The 25,875-nt window shown below is 43.3% G+C and overlaps 1 protein-coding gene across 1 annotated transcript in view; it reads left to right on the forward strand.

Annotated features, from left to right (window-relative positions):
- Positions 1–5,664: 5,664 nt before the first annotated feature.
- Positions 5,665–25,875, forward strand: part of LOC133128894 (low-density lipoprotein receptor-related protein 8-like) — a 92,751-nt gene continuing 72,540 nt past the window's right edge. Inside the window, exons 1-2 of the mRNA XM_061242699.1 lie at positions 5,665–5,779; positions 6,621–6,740. Coding sequence (XP_061098683.1) covers positions 5,713–5,779; positions 6,621–6,740 — 187 coding nt within the window. The 5' untranslated portion in view covers positions 5,665–5,712. The remainder of the gene's footprint in view (positions 5,780–6,620; positions 6,741–25,875) is intronic.

A 25,875-nucleotide genomic window follows, 5' to 3' on the forward strand; every position in this document is an offset into this window, starting at 1 on the left:
TACCTTCCGCTGTTTTCCCAGATGGAACTGCCAATTGTACAATGATGTCTTGTGTCACTGCCATGCTGCCGACATCCGCTGAAACATTTGCGCCCTGCCTTTGATGCCCTTGCCTGGGAGTCAGTAGCTGCTCCCGGCAGTACAACACACACAGACTGCTCCAGCTCTGGGCAAACAGTCTGTTGAAGCAGGAGCCAAGAGCCGCTGTGGTTAAAATATCATAATGATGCCAGGGTTTGTAGATGGAGCTCGGCAAGTAACATATGCCCCCTGTTCCCAGGGAATGGGAGATTAATAACCAACACGCTCAACTGCATGTGAAGATTTTGTCACCTTGAGAAATTCTTAAAAAAATACTGTATATAATCTGTATGTTATTGTAGTTTGTAAAATTATTATTATTATTTGGAGAAATATTGAAAAGTGTCATTCTTCAAAATGTATTTAACCTTTTTTAACAGACATGAGTAATCCATGTTAAGCAAGTATGATGTTGTTTATTATAGGACAGTGCTATATATGACAAAACAACTATATGAGACACAATCTATATAGGCAGACATCAAAAAACAAACAAAAAAATGGTTATAGCTTCTTGTACTCTTCTTGTACATGTAGTTTATAGCAATATGTCTCCTTGATATAGTCTTCTTCACAAAATGTTGGTTCAGCCAGACTGAAACACTTTGCTGCAAATTAGTGCAAGTAGCTATAGACAATTATTATGCAGTTTTAATCACATTAGTGCTCTGATAGGTTTCTGCCTTTCTGTCAGTTTGCAAAGCATCCCATGACTCCACCGTTTGTATTGTATTTAGCTTTATAACAGACACCTGTGTATTGGACAATGACACTGCATCCCCAATGCGGTCAGGTCACACAGCTGATCTTTATATGGCCTACTTTATTTTGCGCATGTTCCTGTGTCCCTGTGACCGGCTGTTATGAACAGTCAAGATCAGGATGTGCCCTTGTGGCAGGTTGCACAAGCCATCTGTTCGTCGGCAAGTGATATCCCTGAGCCAGTACTGACCCCAAGTCCCCCCTCCCACACCTCCCCGTCATGCTGTTAGCAGTCAAGTCATTCAAATACAAGTGCAAAGGAAGTACAGCCTTGTTAGCTTCTCAGATTTGTTTCAGTGGCACAAATGTTCTCAATAATGTTTTCAATCCCATTTAATTACTCATTAGGCATTAGCACAGGTCATTTCTTTCATATATCCTTAAAAAAAAACGAACTACTTCACCAAGAAGAATAGAGGCTGTGTGCGTATGTGTGTATTGTTTACTTTTGGCTAGCTCATTATATGCTTTATTTCAATTTCATGTGATTGACAAACAGCAAAGTGGACAAACAGAAAATCTTATTTTGAGCAAAATTCGGTAAAAACTGAGTTGGATGATTATGTCTAGGCTTCCATTCACACTTTGTGTCTCTGTCCTTGAGAGCCACTGGCAAACCTGTAATCATCCATGTCTCATCGGAAGGTTCTTTTGTGAATATGTTTTCCTCAATGCAGCTTTGATTCAAGGTAGTTCTGAAATTCAAAAATATATAATGTATTGATGTCATAGCTGCCATAGATTCCAACAGAACTGCAAGGGTCTCCTTTTATTTCAATTTTTTCCACCAAATCCTGCCTCCATGACAACATGCTCTATGTGCAAGAACATGACATTTTTTCATCAGTCCTGTGTTCTGATTGGCTGCTTGGTTGAGGAGATTACAGTTCAACAGAGATTATGCTCCACCCAAGCTTAAAGCCATTAAACTGTCAGATTATATTTTTAGAATGGCTATGTCCCGGATTTGACCAATAGCATAATAATAATTCATAACAGCACTGAAAGTAAAATACATTTTATTGGGGCTCCACTAGTTTGAAGAATCGTATACAAGAGGAAGAAATAATCAGCATGGGTAATAAAGAATATTGTCATTCGTCTGGTCTGGTCTGTTTGGGGAAAAACTGTGAAGTCATTTAGGATTTACATTTAGATGAGTGTAATGCCATTTTTGTGTCGTGGCTGTGAGCAGTCTCGGGAGAGCAGGTAGGAGGTGAGAGAAACTGCTCATGAATGTTACTCGGCCTGTCTGCTCCGGTGAGACTCGGATCGGGCTACGGCGGAGGTAGTGTTCGGGGCTCCTCTGGGAATCCTCCACTGGCGTTTGGCACGGCTGTGGCTCCTGCCAAGCCTCCGAAAGGTCAGGTGTGGCTTTGACCTTGACGTCGCAGGTGGTCCGTGCCCCCCCCCCCCCTCAGCCGCACACACCTCATTATCATATCAATGAACCGTTCTCAGCGGTGCCATAGTTTGAGGTGGGGGGAGGGAGTTTGGAAAGCTTTCTCGGTTTCTCCTGCTCGTACAGCCTGGATGTGCCCTCTGACCACAGGGGGTCTCTGTGATAACCGAGTGGGGGAGGGGGATTCTATTGAAATACCTCCTGCTTTTTCTCAGAACGAGTGCATAATAGAGAAGATCCTCATGACTATGGTGAACACACACACACACACACACACACATACACATACACTCGGTTTCTCCCTTTTGATGATGTTTCATGTGTGTGAGTGTATGTGTGTGTGAAGGGGGGGGGGGGTATGTAGATTGGAGTTGGACTATGACTATATGCTGTTATCTTGTGAAAAGCAAGTAGTCATATTCTGGAAAAGAAAATCTTATACAAACTGCTTATTTTATGATGAATGCGCCACCTGACAAGCAAACTATGTTAAACTGTTCGTTTTTGTTTTGTTTTAAAGGCCCTGGAACTTGGTGGTAGGTCATAAATCACAATAAATAAAATTGTATTGTTTTCTATGACGTCACCATCACAGTGTGCAAACCCAAATGTATTCTGTGCTGAATTAAAAAATTTCCTTCTCAGGGAGCACTGATAATCATTTCATAACAAGATGCCATTAATAGTTTATGTAAATAGGAGCTACTGGCTGGTAGCAGACATTTGTGTTTAATCACAGAAATTTAATATTTTTGGACTTATGTAAAATGATATATTTAAACTTCATAAATTGAGCTCACCAACAGCAGCAGATAAAGCACATAAGGTATATAGCCTTGATGCACAAGAAATACAATCCACATAAAATGCAAATGACAAAAATCAGCTCAAGTTGTAGATCTCAGCAGATAGAAACCCCTTAACATGAATTAATAAATAGCAAAATACATAAAATATACATCAAATATTCTGCTCATCAGCCATTTCAGTCTAGATTTATGTCATTATACAACTCCAGTCCTTGCTCTAAAAATATGAACTCAGATATTTGCTGTTGCGATTGCTGTTGGTACAAATGAATATCAAAGATGCTTGCTGAAATCGCCCCTGACTTCTCAGTACAGAAGCTGGCAGTGGCATTTCCCTGATGCATGTTCCTTTTGTTATTACACTGTTTAGTGAACTCTTCCAGTGACACAAAGGTTATGTCAAAATGCGTATGAATGTGAATACCAATATTCCCATCTACCCGGGGTTACTGCATGTTCATGTTACTTTCTATTGGAGAGGGAACAACCTTATTTTTGGTTTATATATACTCTATATACTTCCATTCTTTGCTCCATCACGTTAGATACGTAAGATAAAACTATGCTATCAGTCATCATAGGTATGTCGTAATATCTTATATTGCGTAATTAACACAGGAGGGCCTAAGTAGCCCTGTCCTTATATTACACTGTGTATGTGATTATGAGACTCATCACCACGCATGACACAACTTTCCATTTCTATCCGCAGTGCTTGGGAAAACACAGTCAGTGCTGATGATGATACAGAGGAATGTGGAGAATCTTCTGCTCCAGTTCATACAGCCCCCCTACTCCCGGCCTCCCCAGCACGTAGATCCTCCCTCACTCATATACACACTCACCGACCACTTTATTAGGAACACCCGCACACCTACTTATTCATGCGATTATCTAATCAGCCAATCGCGTGGAAGCACTGTGATGCATAAAATCACACAGATACGGGTCAGGAGCTTCAGTTAATGTTAAGCACATTATTAGCAAGGCGTTTGCACCCACAGAACTGCCGCTCACTGGATGTTTTTGGTTTTTCGCTGCATTCTCTGTTAACTCAAGAGGCTGTTGTGTGTGAAAATCAAAGGAGATCGCCAGTTTCTGAGATCAAACCACCCCATCAGTCCACAGTCAAAAGTCACTTAGACCTCATTTCTTCCTCATCCTGATGTTTGATCTGAACAACAACTGAACCCCTTGAACATGCCTGCATGCTTTTATGCATTGAATTGCTCCCACATGATTGGCTGATTAGATAGTTGAATTAACGAGCTGGTGTGCAGGTCTACCTAATAAAGTGATCTGAGCGTATATCACACTGTACTTACATGATCCCCTTAAAATGTTAGAATATAATGTACACTTGAAATTGATAACAGATGCACCAATTCCTGTACATTTATTTTCGGCTGTTTGGAATACTGTACATCAGGCTGTGGTAGCCTTTATGCGCAGCATTATGACATGGCAAGAAGAAATAATAAGTACTACTGCTAATAATAATAAACGGCATATATAAGTTGATGGATGCACTCTATTATGAAGACGTATTCATGTTAGCCATTCATTTACGTCCACTGGAAATTGCACACAAAGATTCTCTAAATTGGTTTCTCATTCCTTTTGTGCTCAAAACGCAATGTGAAGACGACCTTGGAAACGGCTTGCAGTAAACACGACTGGGGGGGCGGATTACATGAAGAGCTGCATATGCTATATCCCTAGTAGTGAATCACGCAGAAGTGCGTACCGTGCATAAATAGGCCTAATTGAATTGATATTTATCATAATAACTAGTTACATTGAATAGTACTGACAGCTACGTTCGCCTTCAGTTGCAAGTCCACGACATTTAAATTGCATTGGATGTTACCCAAATGTCCAGAGTGGATGAGACTGTCCTACACCAACATTTTATGCAGGAGGACTTTGAGTTCACATTAGAACATTTTGCTCACATATTTTCAGACTACATATCAGAAATGTTTTATTACTTTATTGACCTGCTGAAGCTGTATTTAAAATTTTATTACATTTATTTTAAACAGTGCTCGGTGGCATTCTGACAGTGAGGCGCCGTAAGCGATTATAAATTGTAGGCTATGAATGGTTTTGTAAATGAAATATAGCCTAATTTGCTTGATTGAAGTCCAGCCCTAGCATATACTACTATTGTGTATTGTGCAGCTATAGCTAACGTCTCAATTCACGTGGTGGTAGCCTGTAGCCTATTAATTTATGTGTTTGTTTGGGTTGCTTTACACACTATTGAAATCAGGAATCTTTTGTAGATCAAGAACGGCTTGGCAGAGGCAATCCACCTCTGCTCCACTCGCGTGTAAACACTGACCGCGTGGAACCTTGAGAAACGCCACACTGTGCTCCTCCCCAAGATTTTTTTATTCAACCCATATTCCATCAAATAATTTCTACTCTTATGGTCGAAAAAACGCGGGGTGATGTCATCCTGTCAACTGCGTGGGTGAATTTAAACTACTCCACTGCAGGCATAATCCCGCCCATAAACGTCGTCACTGATTCAAACTGCAAGTAGAGCAGAGGAGAAAGATCGCGGAGGTAGCCAACGCAATCACATCGCACAGGGAGAGGACGCGAAGTGTGGCTTTGTTTGTGCATGAACACGGATTGTCTTTGCGAGAGATGTGGGGAGAAATTGGGAAGCTAATGTTGGTACATTTGTTACTGATGGAGCTTCGTTCGTCGGAAGGTTAGTTGTATTTCCCTTTGGGTTTGACATAATTGCAGTTAAACTGTATGGATGAGGCACCGTATACAGTAGAAGAAAGGATGCTCGTGTCTTTTTAGTGATTAACCATATGAAGAGTAGGTTTTTGGATTTTTCTAAATTCTAAGTCATTGTTCTAGAACTCCTTTTGTCACAATTACCAGTCGTGAATTTAACATCAGCATTAGAATGTTATTTTATGAACGTTCCAATCACATTAGGCTATGATCTTACACCTTAAAGGGTTAATTGCTATCCGTCTGCATCGTACGTTGTTATAGAGACTTGCAAATCGTCATTTTTATGCATAGCTATGCATTGTGTTGTTGGCCATATCAGATAGCTATAGTTAAGTGTCATAAAAAACGATTAGGCCTGTGCGTGTCTTAGCGTAACTACATGTGGGTGCCTGACAGCTTCTATAGAAACAAGAAGCCTGTGTGTAATTGCAGAGCAAGTGTGTACAGAGGGCAGTGTTCTGTAGGCTAAGCTATGTTATAATGATAATTATAACAAGTACGGGCAGACGCAAATATCCAGTGTTTATTATTTCCAGAGTTTGGGGTCCCCTGAAATAGATACTAACACATTGTGTTAATATTCAAACGTCGGCTGGTTGCCTGCCCCGTCAACACTGATGAATAGCCCCATTAATTTACCTGGCTCCTTTATGGGTCGCCTATTCATACATCGCCCAGACCAATAGAGTAATGTAAAATTACTTGGGCGAAAAATGTCACATAGCCTACAGATAGGCGTGGACGCGCGTGGGTAGGTGGTTTAAGTATTTGTATTGATTTTAGTCTGTTTTTGCCCAATACAGGGACTACAACGGATTGTGAGACCGGCCAGTTTCAATGTAGGAACGAAAGATGTATACCTACCATCTGGCGGTGTGATGACGACGACGACTGCTCCGACAACAGCGACGAAGAAAACTGTGGTAAATTGGCACAAGTCAGACTTGATGTTATGCAAGTTCAGTTCAGCTGGGTTATTTGTATATTATATTTTGTGTATTGTATATTTTTATATCTCTATAAATATTGTATATACTGATACAGACTTTTGATTAGATCGTTAACACTAAGAGAAGCCGGAAAAGAGGGGTGGTCAGACTCTCCCCCCCCACCCCCCAACACACCTGTTGCTGCTACTGTTCCTTGTATACCTGAAAAAAAGGGTACAGTATAATGCAAAGTTTATTAATGTTTATGGAACTCTCAATTGCTAAATCGACTGATTTCTCACAGATTCTGCTGAGTTACTTGTTTGAAAAGCCAATATTTTAATGCATAAAATTTATCATCTGGGAAAATGCATTTTAAATTACAACAGGAAAATTGATTTATTAAGCAAGAATATTCATTTTATATTTCCTCTGTGAATTGTATTGTGTAAGAAGGGAGTTGGCAGTTTGGTCTTTATGTTGTTGAAGACATCTTGGGATTCTGCAGTCAACTTGGCAACTTGAGTGTGTGTCTCTGGACTGTGTGCTTGCTCAGACTCTTGCTTTAAACATAATACGGTCATTAAAATTGAATTAAGAATTGAATTTAAGAAACTGTACAAGCCTTAAACTGTGTCTGTAAAAGTGTTTTCAGAACACTAATTAGCGAAGTGTCATTAATGCGGTCCAGTGATTATGGTCTGAAGCCCTGAGGCTGCTGAAGTGATTTGGAGGAGCTGGGTGGGTTTGTGTGACTTGGCAGGACTGGGTTTAATGCTGAGGATTTAAGAACCTTTTCCTCTCCCTTATATGAACAAGTTGTCTTATAATCGAATACACCAAGTAGGCATGTTTTATTTAGAACTCAGTCCGAATGTATTTGGCATCAGTCCTGTACAGCGAAATGGGACTGCTGACAATGCTGTAGCATAATTATACATCTCCAGATCTGCCATTGCTTTATCACCTCCTTGTGGTAAAATTGGCTAGGGTGAGGCCACCTTCACACAAACAGGTCTTGAATATACAGTTTCTGTTTGCCAGCGCTCTTCTGTGAAAGACTTCTTGTTTCCTCGAGACAGTGTTGTATTGTTAGTACAGTGTGCTCTCAGATGCGTTGGCGGGCGGCCGCACGAGGAGGCAGCCATCTCGTGGCCTGACCTTTTAATGTGGCCGGAGGCACAATAACACAGTAATGGCTGGAGGAGAAAGTGCATTTTCCCTGGGCATCAGTACTGGCTCAGATACATTGCTTCACACTACTGGCTGGGGGGCAGAGGAATGGGGGACTGCCCACAGCTATTTTACTGTCCAAAGGACTAGACTGGGTGGTACATTGTGTGCGTATGTGTAGGGGCGGGGGTCTCACCCAGGCACGTTCCTGAATGCAGCTCAAGGGTTTGAAAAGGGAGCGTCTAGTCGCCGTACTTTCACTAAGGGGTCATGACGGTGGGTGCCAGGTTGCCAGAGCCACTGCCGGTTCCACACCGTGTCCTGCTGCTCTCTGGCTGACGGCAGCGCTCAGGCTGCCCGGCCCGGAGGGAGAGAAAACAAAGATCTGGAGCGTGCTTTCCGCTTGGCCTCAGCACTTTCAGACTCCGTTACCCGGTCGTTAGGCGGTTAGCGACGGTACCCGTGCCTCCCTCCCCCTCCCCCCCCGTCCTCCTCTTTACCCCAGCCGAGCAAGCTCCCTTTCCGGCGGGGATCTGGGTCAGCTCGGAAACGAGCAGCAGCATTCCCGACGGGCCCGTTCCCCCTGCCGTTGTCTCCCGCTCCCCACCCGCTGTCTGGAATGGCCCTGGATAACCCTGCCAAGACTGGACAACATTACAGACTGTCTGTCTAATGACCAGATGGTCAACTTCTCCATCCTAATGTCAAATCGCATTTAAATTGAGAATGACCATGGGGCCAGTCATGGTGAGAAATGGGATCCTAGCTTTCAAGGCTTAAAAATCTGGATTAAAACCAAAAACCAGAGATGTTCAGTATAGTGACCAGATAAGATAATACCTTTTTCTGTCCTCAGGTGTTTGAATAAAATTACTCATTGAACTGTGACGTGATTTATTATATTTGATTAGTGTAAGTAGCAAATTGACTGCTCTTACAATTATAAGCTGGCAGCTGTAAGATAACTATCATGATTACATTTTTTATACTCCAGTAAAGTGAACACATGCCCATTATAGAATCAAGCCAATGAAAACGAAAACAATCTCAATTACATCACTGGTGTAGTAAAACAAATCTTAAATTACAGTCGTGATTATATGACACAGGATGGTGCTCATAATCCACTGAAGAACCTGATAATTTCTACCTCACTCTGAAGAAAAGAAAGCATTTACTTCCAGAGATAATGTGTTTTTGTTAGCCACCACAGAGAAGCCGGCATGTCTGCCATAACTATAACAATGAAGGACAAAATTCAAAACATTAAAGCTTCCCAGGCATAAAAAGAGTAAGAACCACCAAGTGGTCCTTGAGATACCAGATACCTCATGAGCTTCCACATAAAAACACATACTGCAGCCTTCAGTAAATGCAGTCAGCTCAATATCCATAAGCACTGTACACTGTAAACTCTGTAAAACCAACCAAATCAATTATTAGTATTATTAACAGTAGATATTGTGTCCTAATCAACCCGTGATTTAATTGGCTAAGAAATAGTTTTTTCCCTCTCCACCTCAGCTTATGTGCGTTGAGCATTCTGGTGCAAAATGGCTGCCGTTGCATCACCCAGGTGGATGCTACACATCGGTGGTGGTTGAGTCAAGTTTCCCCCTCATCACTGTAAAGTGCTTTGAGTTGTTGCCTGGTGAGAAAAGCGCTATTTAAATGCAAGGAATTAATTAATGTCCTTGCCATTGTTGAAGCTCAGTTATGTTCTGGCCTGTTACATTTAGAATCTGTCATGAAATAGAACCTCCTTAAGTAAGCAAGTTTAGTGGATGGAGGATGGAAGGAGCACAGGACCTGAATATCTGGTTTGTACAGCATTTGTAGTGCCGTCTCGTGCTTCCCTACAAAGGCTGTTAGGCTACCTCCACCTTGTGCCTAAAGCCAGTGCATTGAGAACATATGGCCTCCTCCCTGATGTGAAGGAAAGACAGCACCACAAATTTGGCCACGAGGACAGAGTATTTGGAGAAATGCCATCCTGCTTCTGAAACCACCAGATTATGACTCAAGGCATTTAGCAAAAGCAGGTCACCCAGAGCTTTTTTCCCCCTCAATAATTAATGTGTCACATCCTCATACCCTTGTTACTATGATATTTCTCTGATCATTTTTTGAAATTCCCATGCAGCACCAAAAAGCAAAAGCCATTGTACTGAGAATGATTCGCTCATCAACTACATATTAGCATGCACGCTCAGGGCATTATTTGATTCACTGGTTAGACCAAAGGGCTCCAGACCTCAGAGAATTGGGTATTAGTGGTGGATAGAACTGTGTGCTTCAGCCTCTGGGCACAGTGCCGGATTGCAAGTACATCAGTGAACCTATCTCCATCTTATAATTGAGTCTGAGAACATTTGTGCACAAGATGTCAAATTCTAAGCAGGGTTTGTCACTCTCTGTAAGTGTCTCTGCCAACTGTGTAACAAGTGTTTTGTAAGGGTTCTGTTCCTTGTGTGAAGGCAGCCGTTCAGAGTTCTGCTCTGTTTCTTAGTTATCTTCCATCCAAGTGTCGGCATTTAGTAGTATTTGTTTGTAGGTTTTATGGATTAACCAGATTAACCGGATTAACCAGTCATATTCTGCATTACTTCTGTCCTCAGCACTTCTTATAAGACAGACAGGAGTTTCTGATGTGATATTAGAGGTTATGATGTTATGAATATTCCTTAAGGGGTGTGTCCCAAGATTGATCATACATATGCATCCGTTTTGTCATTGGGTAAGTCCATTATATTCATGATATCGATAAAAATGGGAGGCTTCAGCATCACCAGTTGGATAACAACTTTTCAGTTAATTTCTGATATGCTCTAGCTCTAGAATCTGTGCTATGGCACTGTGTGAAGTGTTCTGCACTCTGGCCTTCCAACTGGGTTCAGACATGTTCCAGTAACTTAAAGATGTTTCTTTTCAAATCAATAAATTATGCACAGTGAGTTCTGTAAGGCAGGATCATCCATGATGGAGTTCACTGCGGTGTAACGTAGCAATCACAGTCTAGCAATGATTCTTTGACCTGAATGTCCTGCAGATATAAGTACATGTAGTCACTCATTTCCCATGGCTCAAAACTGCAAAACTATAGCAGTTGTTAGACCAGTTTAATGTCTACATCGTATTGTTTCCAGGATGGTCAGCGTATCTATACTCTGGGTAGGCATTTAAAATTCTGATAACATTAGCTTTAGCACTGCCATTTAAATGTGGTGTCTCATATTTGTATTCACTCCCTGCTAAATGTGATCTGCTTTTCTATCTATTTTTATCTGCTGACATGATGCAACACAGTAAATATGAAGATATTTCTTTGCTTAAATTATTGAGGGAAAGGGGACAGGAGACACTGGACAGGGATTTTAGACAGCTGAAAAGTGAGTGAGTGAGAGAGAGAGAGAGAGAGAGAGAGGGATGAGAAGTGTTTCATACAGAACTGAGAGTGAAACAGAGAAAGCGATGGTCACAGGAAGAGGAGAGGGAGTTGAGTGGAGCAGGTGCAGTCTTCCATCAACACAAGAGTTCTTGGCAGAGAGATGGACTGGGTTAGGCAGGTGGAGGTGGAGGGAATTAGACAGGTGGAGGGGTGGCGATTTAGGCTGTGATGGAGAGCAGATAAGAGGAAAGCCAGCTCTGCGGAGGTGAGTGAGTGGATCTTCAGTGGAGCTTCATACCACAGATTGCCCATGTGAAGCCTGATAATCAGCTCCATGTCCATAACAACTGAGATTTTGTCTCGGCCATGAATTTTCATGAGCGGGGCATCATTGATGACAAAACAGCCACTGGTAGCTTAGCAACACAGATGGAGCATGAATCTCTCTAAGCATCTGAAAACTCCTAGAATAAGGAAGTACGGTTGACTGTCTAGTTTATATATAGAATAGCTACATGTAATTAACAGTGTCACAGGGCATGGTGGAGGAAGGCAGGTTGGTCGCAGAATTGTCACTATTTCTGTAGACCCAGGCCTGAAGTGTGGAGTTTTTCACCTGCATTCAGTTGGCATATTTTTAATGCTGACAATGAGCGAGTTTTGCAGGCTCCTTTATGGAGTGATTACTGTATGCCGTACGACTACAGTATGTTTGAACTGGCAGTCTGCAGCGCAGCTCGGTGTTCATCTGAATAATAATCAGCCTTCAGTTGAGTTCCTGCAGCTGAGCACCGGAGAGACAGCTGAGGAGACCCACGTGGCCAACCGCAATCAAACACGACCAGGCTGCTTGGCCGACCACCGCTGTTCCCAGCTGGCCTTGCAGGTTACATCTGATTACTATAGAGAATCTGTGCTGAGCCCTGTTGGAATAAGGGAGTACAGAGGGCACAATGCTGGAGAAGAATATTTGGTTAGCATATCAAATAACTCTATTATTTAGCTGATGCTTTTATCAAAAGTGACTTGCAGTACATTGATTAGACTAGGCAGGGGCCAATGCCCCTTGGAGCAATGCAGGGTTAAGGGCCTTGCTGAGGGGCCCAACAGCTGCATTGATCTTTATGTTCCAGGTTCCAGCTCCCAGTCAAGAACCTTAGCCACTAGGCTATAGGCTGAAAGCGGCTATGATGAGATGAGCTAACATAGCTAGAAGTGGGCTAGACCCGCAAAGAGTTTTGCTCATCCAAGCCTTGACAAGGACAAGTATGGAATCCCTCCACAAATTAGTATTATTACTTTTTGTATCCAAGAGTAACCATGTTTTTCAGAACTTTTTTCTTCTAAACACTTTTAGTTGTCATTCAGATATATGATACTCTAATAAGAACCTTAATGAATGCTGCATGTCCTGTGCTGTAGTCTTAGCATTCTGTATACTCCCCTTGTCTTCAGGGTTAAAAATGACCCGCCTTCACTAAACCCCTAAAATACAGCAGCTTGATTTAATTTTTTATTTTGCCTGAAGAAACAACCTGTCACTCATCACAACCTTTGTCATCAAATTTAAGGTTGAAAAAATATAATTTAAGGGGTTTTCTCTGCTGTTGAACATAGTGGTGGGTCATTTTTGACCCTTAAGATAACAAAAGGGTTAAGAAAGATTAACCCTTCATTGCTTTTCAGATTAGATAATTTATTTGTATAACTGAAAGGACCTGCTGAAATTCATCGACAACTTTTAATGTCTTTCATAAGATTGTTCCTTTGCTTAGCAGACGCTCTCTCGCTCTCATCTCACCTTTACCGTTTCCATTTTCACCTAGTGTCCCTTTATACAGCTGGTTATATACTGAAACGGTTGAAGTGAATCCATAATTCTGATCATATTAAATTTTGTAGTATGCTGTTCTATGTCCTCATTGTCGTATGAAGGCAGCAGTATTTCTCCCTACTGTTTTATCTCGCCCACTCTTCTCCCCCAACGGCATTAAACATTTATAAGCAATGTTATGATCCTGTTCTGTAGCCCTCTCTGCTGTCTGGGATCACACCAGGTTGCTGCTTATCCAGGTAACTGAGCCATTAAAGGCAGGAGAATGAGTGCTGTGTGGTAAATAGCTCTAAATCCCTGCTGGAACCCTGCTGTGGTCAGGATTAGATTGAACACCGTGAAGCGAGTCGCTGCTTTGTGAGCTGGACGCGCGGGCCAGGGGCTGCATTCAGACACAGCGCCCTAAAGATGGCTCTGATGCAGCTAATCAGTGTTAGGAGAGTGTGCACAGAACGCAGTGGTAAGGATTTCACCATTGTTTGTAGTGTTCAGTAATTCTGTGGACTGTTCTGTGGCAAATCCTCATTGCCTCTTCATTTGGATGAGGATACAGTGCACTGTAGGATGTAGAAAAGGATTCTTGTTCATGAGAATTCTGTCCAGAATATTAAATATTGCATAATAGCATCGTGTAATGGAATTCAGTTCGTCATAAGCTACTTACTGTAATGAATTTACACAAATCTGGATTTGCGGTGCCATCGTTTTTTAAATGAATCACAACACATCAGTTCATCGCCGGAGCTTACAGTGGGCTGTGTGTTCTCGTTCAAATTTTTCATTAAACATCGTCCGCGCTTGCTGGGTTGCGAAATCTCACACGGCCAGACGTGTCGCATCTCACCGATCAGGAATCACCCCCGGAGGTACGAGGCAGCCCGTGCCCTTCTGGTCGGAGCGAGGCCATCGGCTTCAGAGTCACACACTAATGTAGGCGACGCAAAAACCCTCGAGAGGCTCAGCCACTGAAGGAGCTCGCCGCTAGCACATGAAGGCCGGGTCATCGCATTCGAAGGGTTCTAGCGCCAGGCTCTTCCATCGGCTGGGAGTCTGCAGCCGCGGAACACATTGGCCTAGGCCTCGTCCCGCCAGCGGTAGGGTTGGGCGCAAAGAGACAATAACGGAACAATCGCGAAAAAAAAAGCCGTGAGCCAAGTGGGAGCAGCGGCCTGATAAATGCCCGTCCCGTTCAGCTGCCTCAGACGGCAGAGAAGCGCTTTCTTATCGCCGCCGTCCGTCTCCTTGGTGACTGCGGGTTACCGCCGAGTGGCTTATTAAATTACCTGACTGCGGGGGAAGCCGCGGCTGGCTGCTGTGCTGGCTGAGCAGTCTGCCCGCCTCTAATGGGATCGATGCCTTCTCCCCTGACTCTCAGACGGCCCCGGGCTCCCGCACCCAGTGGAGGCCGTCACAAACATTTGTTTTTGTTTCCATGTTTGTAGTCGGCTATTTGCCCTCAATTTTTACATAATTGCGATTAAATGCGTAGTATCTAATATTTGAGACAATACTGGATTCTACTGGAATCCCGAACAAAGCCTATATGATTGCACAGTTTAGCTAATTGGAGCCTTGCGGTGCAATATCTGCTAGGATACAATTATAGCCATGCTTGCTGTACTTATGGCACTCAGCCTTGATTAATGTAGGCCAGAGTACGGCTTAGGGGTGTGTGTCAATATCGATACAAGGAAAATTTGTCTACCCCTATCTGGATGTCTCCAGGAACATTGCCTCTGTGCTATCGGGCATTTATACTGAGGAGACTATGTACTCCATTGTATTGAAATGTGTTTTCTCCATTTGCGTGGGTTGTATGTGAGGACCGGAAGCTTCCTCCTGTCCACTGTGGACGAGGAAAGAGGCTTGACTCCTATTTACTGTCTGAAGTAGTAGGACAATGTGTAAGGGAGACCATCCTGCTATTTACTATGTATGAGGACAGAAATGGCTTCCTAACGTTCACTGTATATGAGGATGGAGAGACCTTCCTTCTGTTCATTATGTATGAGGTTGAAGAGACCTTCATCTGTTCAGTATGTATGAGGTTGGAGAGACCTTCGTCTGTTCAGTATGTATGAGGTTGGAGAGACCTTCCTTATTTTCACTATGTTTGATGTTCACTGTGTAAATGCCTCTGCATGTGTTGTGAGTCACTGCTTGGGTCACAGAAGACATAATGTTCATATACAACTCAAGTCAGGTACAACCTTGGATTGCAGGCAAAGAGATTTTTCCGGGTGCGAATGAACTAAGGATTAGAGTATCAGTAGTGCTGCCAAATGGCGTCCTCTCTGATCTTTCAGTCGAGTCTAATCTTCCTGACACGCTTCCCCCTGCGTGACCGCGACACCTGCGCCTCCCGCGGCCTCTCCGTGCTACGACTGCCGGGGCCAGCCTCGGCTTACCGGCAGGCTCTCCCCTTAACGTTCATTTCACTTAATGCAGATCCCAGCGCGCCGCTGTGTGTCTGGCACATTGATAGCCCCTGTTTATCGACTGACCGCAGTGTATCTATAAGTGCTCCATCACGAGGCGGCTCTCGGCCCGGCGAGAACGTGAGCCGCCCCAGACGGAGCCCGCGTGCGGTCTCCCGGGGGAACGAGGGCCCCGTAGCCTTCCACGCGGCCGCCCTCGCTCGGAGCCGCTGGGGTGTGCTTCGGGAAATGATCGGTGGCACTCTGAACACCGCTTTCTCTTTGGAGACTTTGGAGAGCGCCCGGTTTGAGTGCGGAGTAAACGCTGCACCCGGCCTTCCCTGGGCCACTGTGGCCTGTCGGCACTGAGTCCTGCTTTAATTCATTTTGGCAGGTCGCTGGACTATGGAGGCACCCCAATCAACCACTGTTGCACCATAAGTCATAGGCGAATTAGCTGCCCGAAATGCTCTGTTCCTGATCGATAACTTTCTCTAAAGCCAGAAAGTTTGGCAGGAGGGCTTTATACATGACCGTTCAAAGGTTTGGGGTCACCATATCTTTTTCTTATTTAATATTTAATATAACATTTTTATACATTTTGGTTTCACCATGTAGTAATTACAGCACTTTTTATATGTAGTCCCCCATTTCAATGTTCGAGACAAAGTAACACAATATCAAATAAAAGAGTCATGTTTTGTATTTAGTTGCATGACTTCTGTGGGTCTGTGACCCTTCAACATCATCTTATTGTTATGTTGTCCCACAAGTAATACTACAACTCTTCGCATTTGAATAGATCTCTACGGGAATTTGGGGGCGGGACTAGATTCAAGTAAGAGACCACTAAAATGGTTGTAGGGTCAAAGGTATGAAATGAGCCTGAATATGAAATGAGCCTGAAACCACTCTGCTGCTGTCAGATATGCAGTAGTGCAGTAATTGTTTCCCCTGAGTATCTTTTTCCATTGAGTTCAACAGGAGAAACAATTTTTATAAGAATTGTTTGATTACAAACAGAGAAAATAAATATGAAATCAGAAAAAGCAGAAAAAGACAAGGTGACCCCAAACTTTTGAATAGTAGTGTATCTCGACAGACCTCATTGAAACGTGTTCTCCACAGTGCCTGGAAGGGAATAATGGGGACAGGTGATGCAGTCTCCATTTTACAGCTGCACTTCTCCTCATAGACATCTGACGGCTTCCGCTGGAGAAAGGTCCCTAAATGCTGGTCCATTTCTCCCACTGTTTTGCACTCCGAGCTTAGGTAGCCACTGCTCAGTGGGGTCCACATTCCTTTATTTCCGTCGGACTACAACATGGACGGGATGTAACATATAGACGGGATGTAATTATGTTTTAAAAAGCGCCATTTAGTACTCCATCGAAGATTAAATGGCGCATGTCTTGAAAACGACTGCATGCGGTGTGGGTAAATTGCCCACCTATCTGCTCTTTGAGTTCAGTCCGCTTTTTAAAGAGATAACATTTTGTAAGAAACTTAAGAGAAAAAAGATCTTCTCTTAAGTTTCTTAAACTGCTTTCTTGTTCATCTAGGTGCTAGGTTGCTGAAATTAGTGGGAAAGATTTTCCTGCTTGGCGGACTGTTGAAAGGAGGAGAACCCCTCCTGCCTGGTCAAACGCCGCACCTTTGACTGGTTCTCATTAGCCACGGAAACCAGCTAGCGGGCATTTGCAGTGTGCAGGATACCTGCATTAACTTCTGACCTGGTTGGAGGGGTGAAAAAGTAAACAAAGCATGTGCTCTAGTCTCTCATGAAAGTCTCAAACGAACAAAGAGAAGCTGGACAGAGGCTTTTACTGGCTCTTACAGCACTTCTGAGCGAGAGTCTTGCTTACAGTCCAAACGTTTGACTTTATGCAATCATGTGAGGTGCTGAGAAATGGTTAAAGGTTTGGATGGATAGGCATCAGTGTCTCCATGTCTGTGCAAAGTGATTATATATGAACGTGCTTAGGATGTTTGCATGAGGCCCTTATGCATTAGTATGTTTGGTTTGTCTGTTTGGATGGATGCCGTGCACAAACACTCTGTGCTAGCAGTATGAAGTGCTCAGCTGCCCAGCATTTCAAGCACCCTCGCTGTCAGCAGCAAATAGAGTGCCTTGGGCCCTGCCCTGGTGCCAGCTCTCAGCAGTTTGAGGTAACAGCGGGTGTGCATTTAACGATGCTAATGTTGGCTGTGGTCAGAGCACCAGCAAAAATTGGGTGGCAGGTTGCAGTTCCTGGAAGGGCGGGATAAGCAAACCTCCGGCCGCTCTCTGCTTTCCGGTAAATGCTTAGAATTCCCGGCTTCTGTTGGGAAAAAAAACTTCACACAATTTCACGAAATTATTGAAGGGGAAAATCCAGCTCGGATGAAAGAAGTGTATAGACAGTATGGTCTGCTGTGGGGCTGGTATACTGAGTTATCACAGGCAGTATGGGGCTTCTGTACTGAGTTATCAGTGGCAGTAAGGGGCTGGTATACTGAGTTATCATGGTAGTATGGGGCTTCTGTACTGAGTTATCAGTGGCAGTATGGGACTGGTATACTGAGTTATCACTTGCAGCATGGGGGTATTGTACTGAGTTATTACTGACTGTAAGGGGCTGGTATTATGAGTTATCACTGCCAGTAAGGGGCTGGTATACTGAGCTATCATTGGCAGTATGCAGCTGATAGATGTGTTATCATTGGCAGTATGAGTGTGGTGTACTGAGTTATCCCTGGCAGTATGGAGCTGATATACATAGTTTTCCCTGGCAGCATGGGGGTGGTATACTGAGTTATCCTTATCAGTATTGAGCTGGTGAGCTGTGTTATCACTGGCAGTATGAGGCAGGTATACTGAGTTATCATTGGCGGTATGGGGCTGATATACATAGTTATCCCTGGCAGCATGGGGGTGGTATACTGAATTATCATTATCAGTATTGAGCTGGTGAGCTGTGTTATCACTGGCAGCATTGGACTTAACTTATCACTGGCAGTATGGGGCAGGTATACGTATGGGGCAGGTATACTGAGTTATCATTGGGAGTGTGCGGCTGGTGAACCAAGTTATCACGAGAGGTATGGGACTGCTATACTGAGTTATCACAAGACTGACATTATTACTGTCTGGGATGTATATTATATTACCAAGATTTTCATTTCACACCGTAATGGTGACCTGTACCATAAAGGTGAACCTGAGACTGGGCATAGATAGGACATGCTCCTTTGAAACATCCCTGTTCACCCCCGTTCTCACATACTGTACTTCCCCTCCTGATTCCGCACTTACAGATCTGTGCCAATTTGACTCATCCCTCTCCATCTTCTGTTTCTCCTGAGCCACAATATTATGACACAGAGCTGAGAATGCTTTAGTAGGGAAACAGAATGGTGGGGCTTGTTTGTCATCCAGTACCAACCTCTAACCCGACAGTCTTAGGCAATAACCCTGCATCTTCCTTCTACTCTGGGAGCAGTAAGATTTTTAATTTTTGAAGCAAGTTTGTTTTCCAAGACAGCAGGAGCAGGCTTGGAGGTAGGATATGTAGCCCATTTTATATTGTGATTTTAATCAGCGAAATGAAAGTGCTTCACAAACTAAACCGGCAGTGCTTTCTGAAATGTTATCTTACCGCATGTGACTTGGTTACAGGTAGCATGCTGGCATCGCTATTCAGCAGGACAGCGGGTGGGTTGCTAAAGTACCATTTGCAGCAGTGCCTGCTGGGAAGTGTTATCACAACACAGGTCAAGCTGCGACCCTGCTGGAGCTGGCCTTCTTTCCCACCGAGTTCCTGTACGAATTGTTTTGATCGAATTGCCATTTGTAATGCTTTTGACGTATTATACGTTTGACATATAAACTGTAAAGCACCTACATTTCTCAGTGTAATCAGCTATAAACATTTGCTTTTGTTAAAAATAAATGGGAAGTTCAAAATTCAACATTCATTTCTGCTTTTCTATTCCATGAGCCAGCTGTCTCAAGAAAATCTAGTTATATTATTGGCATTTGGCAGATGCTCTTATCCAGAGCGACATACAGTTGATTAGACTAAGCAGGAGACAATCCTCCCATGGAGCAATGCAGGGTTAAGGGCCTTGCTCAAGGGTCCAACGGCTGTGCGGATCTTATTGTGGCTACACTGGGATTAGAACCACTGACCTTGCGTGTCCCAGTCATTTACCTTAACCACTACACTACAGGCCGCCCGTTCTAGTTATAGCTATTTTCTGTATGAATGCTCATCATTGTGCAAGCTGTAATTCTGTTCAGTAAGTGAGCTATTTATTTTGTGCAGAAGTCCAAAAAATCGGTTGGAACATCATGGGATTAGCTAGCGAATCACAAGTTCATATTTCATATTACACTGCATTATTGCAGTTCCAATCACTTTTTTTCCTTAAGGAGGAGAGGGTACTAGACTGGCAAGTAAACATGGGAAGGATTAGTTTCTAAGCTGATTAGGTTTGAAAGAGCTGCAAGGTAATGGCAGGTACTTGCTACCTGATCTGAAATTCAGATCCATTAACAGCTCTATCAGGCTGCAGTAATTGAGATTGTTCTGGAAGGGGGAAGCAGAGATACAGCATATCCCCCGAGGTGGCAGGTACCGGGAAACGATGATGTAGGTCATTAGGTTAAATGTGTTGTGGTCTCTTACTTGAATTTTCTTTTTTCTTGGGTCTATCCACTTAAAAAGAACAGGAGCTGGAAAACCGGCTTTCCGGAAAAAGTGCTTCACCGTGCATTATGGCTGCAGCCAGACTGAACGCAGAAGAATACAAGGCATGTAAACAGCACGGCTCCACTGCAGCCATCAACTTCAGCCATCGGATGCTGAGGGAAGAATCCATTGTAATTAATGACAGCGGCTCCGCTGTAGCCATTGTGTCACGTTCGATGGCAGCGTCAAAGTTAGAGAATCACCAAGGTTCATTTCTTGATGGTTGAAGTGCACATTCATTCCCATATAGTAATTGATTTGAATGAGAAATGTAGTTGTTCCTCTTGTTTTTTCTTATTTAACTCCATACAAATTATGAAGTGAGTGGCCATTCACATCGCTACATGATCGTGCACGTACTACAGGTGTTCCTGTGAGAGACTGGGGCTAGCTAGCTAGGCAGCTAAATTAACTGGTTACAACTGAACCAGAGCATCATTGCTTAATCTAATGAGTGAAAACATCATAGCTGTCGACATACAATGTAAAGTAAGCTATCAAAACACAACAGTAGGCTGTCAGATTAATTGATGATGCTGATGGCTGACGTTCGATGGCGGCAGTGGAGCCGGTAGAACGTCAAAATGATGGCTGATGCCAATGGCTGACGTTGATGGCTGCAGTGGAACCGTGCCGAAAGAAGATTTTTTTTATTCTTCGTTTGTTTTCTTTTTACCTGTGATGGAATGAGGCTATATTTATGAGTGTTGACATACTCACAGGAATGTCTTGAGATAGGCCATATTAAGATAGGCATCGTGGCTTGTTTTCATGGACAGCTATAGAAAAACGTTGACAATGTATGTGTGGAGTAGGAAGACGACAATAGCGGACAAAGTGCTCCTTGCTCATGAGTCCTTGTGTGTTGTCCTCATCCTTTTCAGGTTCCCGCTTTCAGCAAATATCTCCCTTGCAGCTGTTTCTTGAAACTATTTTTTTTTTCCTCCCAGAATCTAATATTTTGAAGCGGTTCTCAGAGCCGGCTTTTCATTAGCTCTGCCTAGTCTCCAGAGGGAGGGACTTTGACTGCCATCCGCTGCACATCTCCTCATATTGGTGTGTAACTGTCAGAGGCGCTGCTTTAAGCCAGGCTGGGCGGCCCATGGGGGGGGCTGGGCAGAGCGTGGGGGGGTGCCAGCGATCCCTGCTTCAACACGGCTAGCGTGTGCGGGCGGTCACAACGCCCCGCGGGCATTTCGGAACATAGGAGTCAGGCTCTTGTACAACGCGGGGCAATAAAACCCTTTGTCAGACAGGCTTTTATTTTGTTAAAATGTGTCCCTTTAATATAAGCAGGATTAGCGGGCGTGGCTGATGCCGGCCTGTAAGAGTCTCAGATGATGAACTTGAGGCTGCTGAGATGACAGTGCAGGGGCAGGGAGGACTAGGGAGCAGTGGGATCAGATTGTATTAGTGGTCTGCATGATATAATGCCACCTACAGATATAAACCTGACAGAACAAATCCGCAAACAGTTAATAATGTCTGTATGTCTGAATTCATCTGACTCAAAATAAATATCACGGGATACGCCAGATAAATATCACCAGATATGCATTTCATCTCGAGGTGGCTTATCATTTATTTTAGCAAAACAAAAAAAAAAGTTTGAAGGCTGCTTTTCACTGTGTGTAGGATGTATATTTATCATGCATTTGAGCATTTTGTTTGGATTAATGAACATTACATGGTGACGAAAGATGTGGGGAAACAGGTTGACAAATATAATACACCCAGAAAATACTCAATACTTAGGCTATTAAATGTGACAGACATTCCGGGCTAGGAATGCCATTTCAATTCTGTCAAATCAGGAAATTAACTAACAGGCAGTTAATTAATTGTAAATTCCTCATACAACATTCATGAATTGAATTGAAATACAGTTCCTGTATTGAAATGGACCCCAAACCTGCAGACATTTTAAGGGTAGCTTGTGGATTTTGTGAAGGTCAGGAACTTGGTGCGGAGAGCCGTCCCGGTCTCCTTATCTGAGGCTTACGGCCGTTCGCAGACACATCTTGCTGTCTTTGTGTTGAAGCGCAGGGATGTACCTGTATTCTTGCTTCATCGCACAAGAGCAAACTCTATCCTCCATCAGCCGGCTGCAGTCCTGCCAGCATCTCAGATTAAATCAGTTTGACTTGTCATACCTGGAAGGGGCCATTTTCCTTCTGTAAAAAGAATGAGCAGTGTGACCAGGGATGTCTCCTTTTATCTGGCTGAAGACTCTTGGCGTTCTGTTACCGGAGGGCTGACTGTCATAGCTCTGGTTGAAAGGGTAGGGTTCAAATGAGCGCTTTAGAGGCATACATGCACATACACACAAAAGTATACACACGTCCTTCAATGGAATGTATGTGACCGTATACATGCACATGTAAGCAGATGCACAAACACAAATGCGCGCACACACACACACACATACAAACACATGCGTAGACACAAACACAGAAACACACAAATGCATACACACACAAACACACACTTATGCACACACATACACATACAGTACACACACACACAGACGGTGAACGGAGGCTAACATCTAGAAAAGACCCTGTTGCAGCCTGGTATCCTTTCACAAATAGTAGTAGAGCCATGGTGTGCCTGACAGGTTTTTGAAGTGGAAAAACACCCATCATGTCTTGCTGTGGACCCTGTCTCTCCTCTCATACAAGCCCATGTTACATGCAGGAAAGATGTAACTCTCAGGAGATTCACCGCCTGATGTACACATTGTTCCCAAGGGAGGCTCCTACACGCAATCGGATGTACTGGACCCGGACCCTGTGAAACCACTGCTGCTGCCATCACAGTCCTCCCACAGACATCACCGAGATCCCACTCATTTACTGGCACAGTGCGTGAGCACATTCAATTAACCAGAACAAGTTTTTTTTCCTCACTAGAAAATATATTTTTGCTTTATTTTCGACTCCCAAAGATCCCCTCAGGTTTCTAGAAACAAAAGGCCTGTTTTCTCTCGGCTGAATCTGCTGCTTCCTCCGGGTTTGGCAGAAGGAGTCAGCGATGCAGAGATGCAGCTCGTCAAGGGTGATGTTTGCAATTGGGCGGGACAGGCAGGACTGCCTCTTGCGCAATATTGTCTGACACATGGAGCTCAGTTACAGGAGAGCAACGATTAGCTTGACGGGAACGCCGTCATATGAAAATGCTGTGCTGTTTTGGAGCTACTGCCCATTCCATATGCTGTAAACATCTGTTAAGCTCTGGCTTTCTCCTGCTCCTTATGGATAAGGTTTAGAAGTAATATTTTTCTGCTTTTATCCCATTTGCTCTGCTGAGTTTTAATAGCTTTGTCATATTAGCAGTCCAATGCACCATCCGTCAATTTGGGAGAGTGCAAACAAGCACGTCCATGACGAGCCTCCCTGCAGGAGGTCTGGTCCAGGGAGGAGAAGCACCTCCTTAATCAGACACTCTGGACCTGTAGTCTTAGCCTGTGCCGGCTAAGCTAACTATGAGGTTGGCTAGCGCAGTAACTGTGCAGCTCATCGCATTGATTTCAGGGTGGAAAGAAAAGGTGTCTGGCTGCAGGAGCATGGGGAGGGGGTCTCTGGTGTCGGTGAGCCCCCCCCCCCCCCAAGTTGGTGGAGGGTGTTGTAGCCTCGCGGTCACCTTATGCTTTCCACTGAACATCCAGAACTGCGAGAGAAAAGAACATAAGGAATTATTAAAAATATAATTTCACCTCTATCTGTGGCCACGGGGCATTTCTGACATCAAAGGCTTTGCTGTCAGTCTTCAAGTGAGAGTTACTGTGAAAGCCTTACACCTCTCCTTCAAAGATATTACCAAATATAATACCAGCTATTATAAGTGCAGAGAGTAGGTGCGTGCACGCTTGTTTGTGTGTGTGTTAACTGTGTTTATAGTGTCTTGTGTTCTCTTCTCTATGCTGACTGGTAAAACTTGTAGTTTATGGAAGCATCAATAATGCTGTGCTGATTTCTGTTCGTATAACGTTATAATACAGTTCAGTGGTTATGCGTATCCAGCTTGCAGGAAGCATTTTATGACATAATGGTCAGGTGAGTGATCAGGTCTGCGATCACTCACGTTAGCTTAGTACTAAAATATTAGCCAGAGTATCTTTGTTCACATGAGTAGACTAACCTACTTAGAGGCGAAACGTGCTCTCCATTTAGTAAATTATTTATGTTAGCTATAAGGACTGACTGGATGTTTTGGAACCACTTGGTTTAGGTCACAACAATTAACTAAAAATAGCAGTCCAGCGCACATTGGCCCCATCGTTTTGCATTTTGTAATATTCACGCATTAATAATGGACAATTAACAATTAAGATATTAATTGTACCTGTTGACAGTTTGGAGTATAATATGTTGTTTTTTTAATTCAACCTTAGGCCTGCTTTTTCCAGCTGAAGTGTCGATTGAGCAATCTTATGAATGTATTTTTTGTATATATATTACAGAATTTTATAAAAATTTACTTATAATTATTATCAGGGTCATTGATTAATTATTATTTCATAGTCTCAAAGCTTGAAATGACTTGAATGACAAGAAAGGGAATTATAATCGACACAATGCTGCATTAATGAATGAAAACCACTTAAAGACGTGTGCTGCTTTCAGATTAGGCCCTCGGGGAAACAGCCCGCTAACTCTATTTTCCTCTGAAGAAAGGGAAATGTGATCCAGGTGACTTGTTTTTATCTTCAGTCTGCGTTTTCAAGCTTTACGCTTTAATCTCTTATTTTATGTGTTGCTTGTTGCTTAATGACAAAATTGTAATGTTTTCCATTTAAAGGTACAATAGGTCAGAATTTTGTGTTAAAACATTATTACAAGACTATTGTGAATCACTTCCTATCATTAAAAGAAGGCTCACTGACATGTCTCTGCCTGTGTTTACAGAGAAGTAGTGTTGTGTAGCGTAGTGGTTAAGGTACATGACCGGGACATGACTGGGACATGACTGGCACCCGCAAGGTCTGTGGTTCGATCCCAGGTGCAGCCGCAATAAGATCCGCACAGCCGTTGGGCCCTTAACCCTGCATTGCTTCAGGGTAGGATTGTCTCCTGCTTAGTCTAATCAACTACGTCGCTCGTCGCGCGTCTGCCAAATGCCATTGATGCAATGGCTGTTACATTAACAGTGTTGTGGTTTGAGGATGTTTGTTGCTGCAATTCCTGTCCGTTAGAAGTCCTATTGTACGTTAGAAGTCCTATTGTACGTTAGAAGTCCTATTCTACCTATTGTACCTGTAACTTTTTTAAAGTTGCATTCCTCCTGAGAAATCTTCACTCTTCCCTTAAACATCCTTTAGATTCTGTAACTCTTATTTTCTGCTTTGCTTGTCTCTCCTTGGTCCCCGCTCTTGGGTATTCTGGTTTTTATTGTGTATCATCGATTTCTCTTATTGTATACATTTTTTGATGTATTTATTGCGCTATCCTTTTGGTCGCGTCTCCCTTGTGAATAAAATTCTATATCTCTGTAAATCTTTTTAGTTAAACGAAGTTTAAATAAAATAACGAAAATTTAGTGCAGTGGCGGTGCGGAGCGAGAGAGGAGACCGACGCTCTGACAT

The sequence above is a fragment of the Conger conger genome, chromosome 5 (assembly GCF_963514075.1).
Source record: "Conger conger chromosome 5, fConCon1.1, whole genome shotgun sequence".
In the NCBI taxonomy this organism is placed as follows: Eukaryota; Metazoa; Chordata; class Actinopteri; order Anguilliformes; family Congridae; genus Conger; species Conger conger.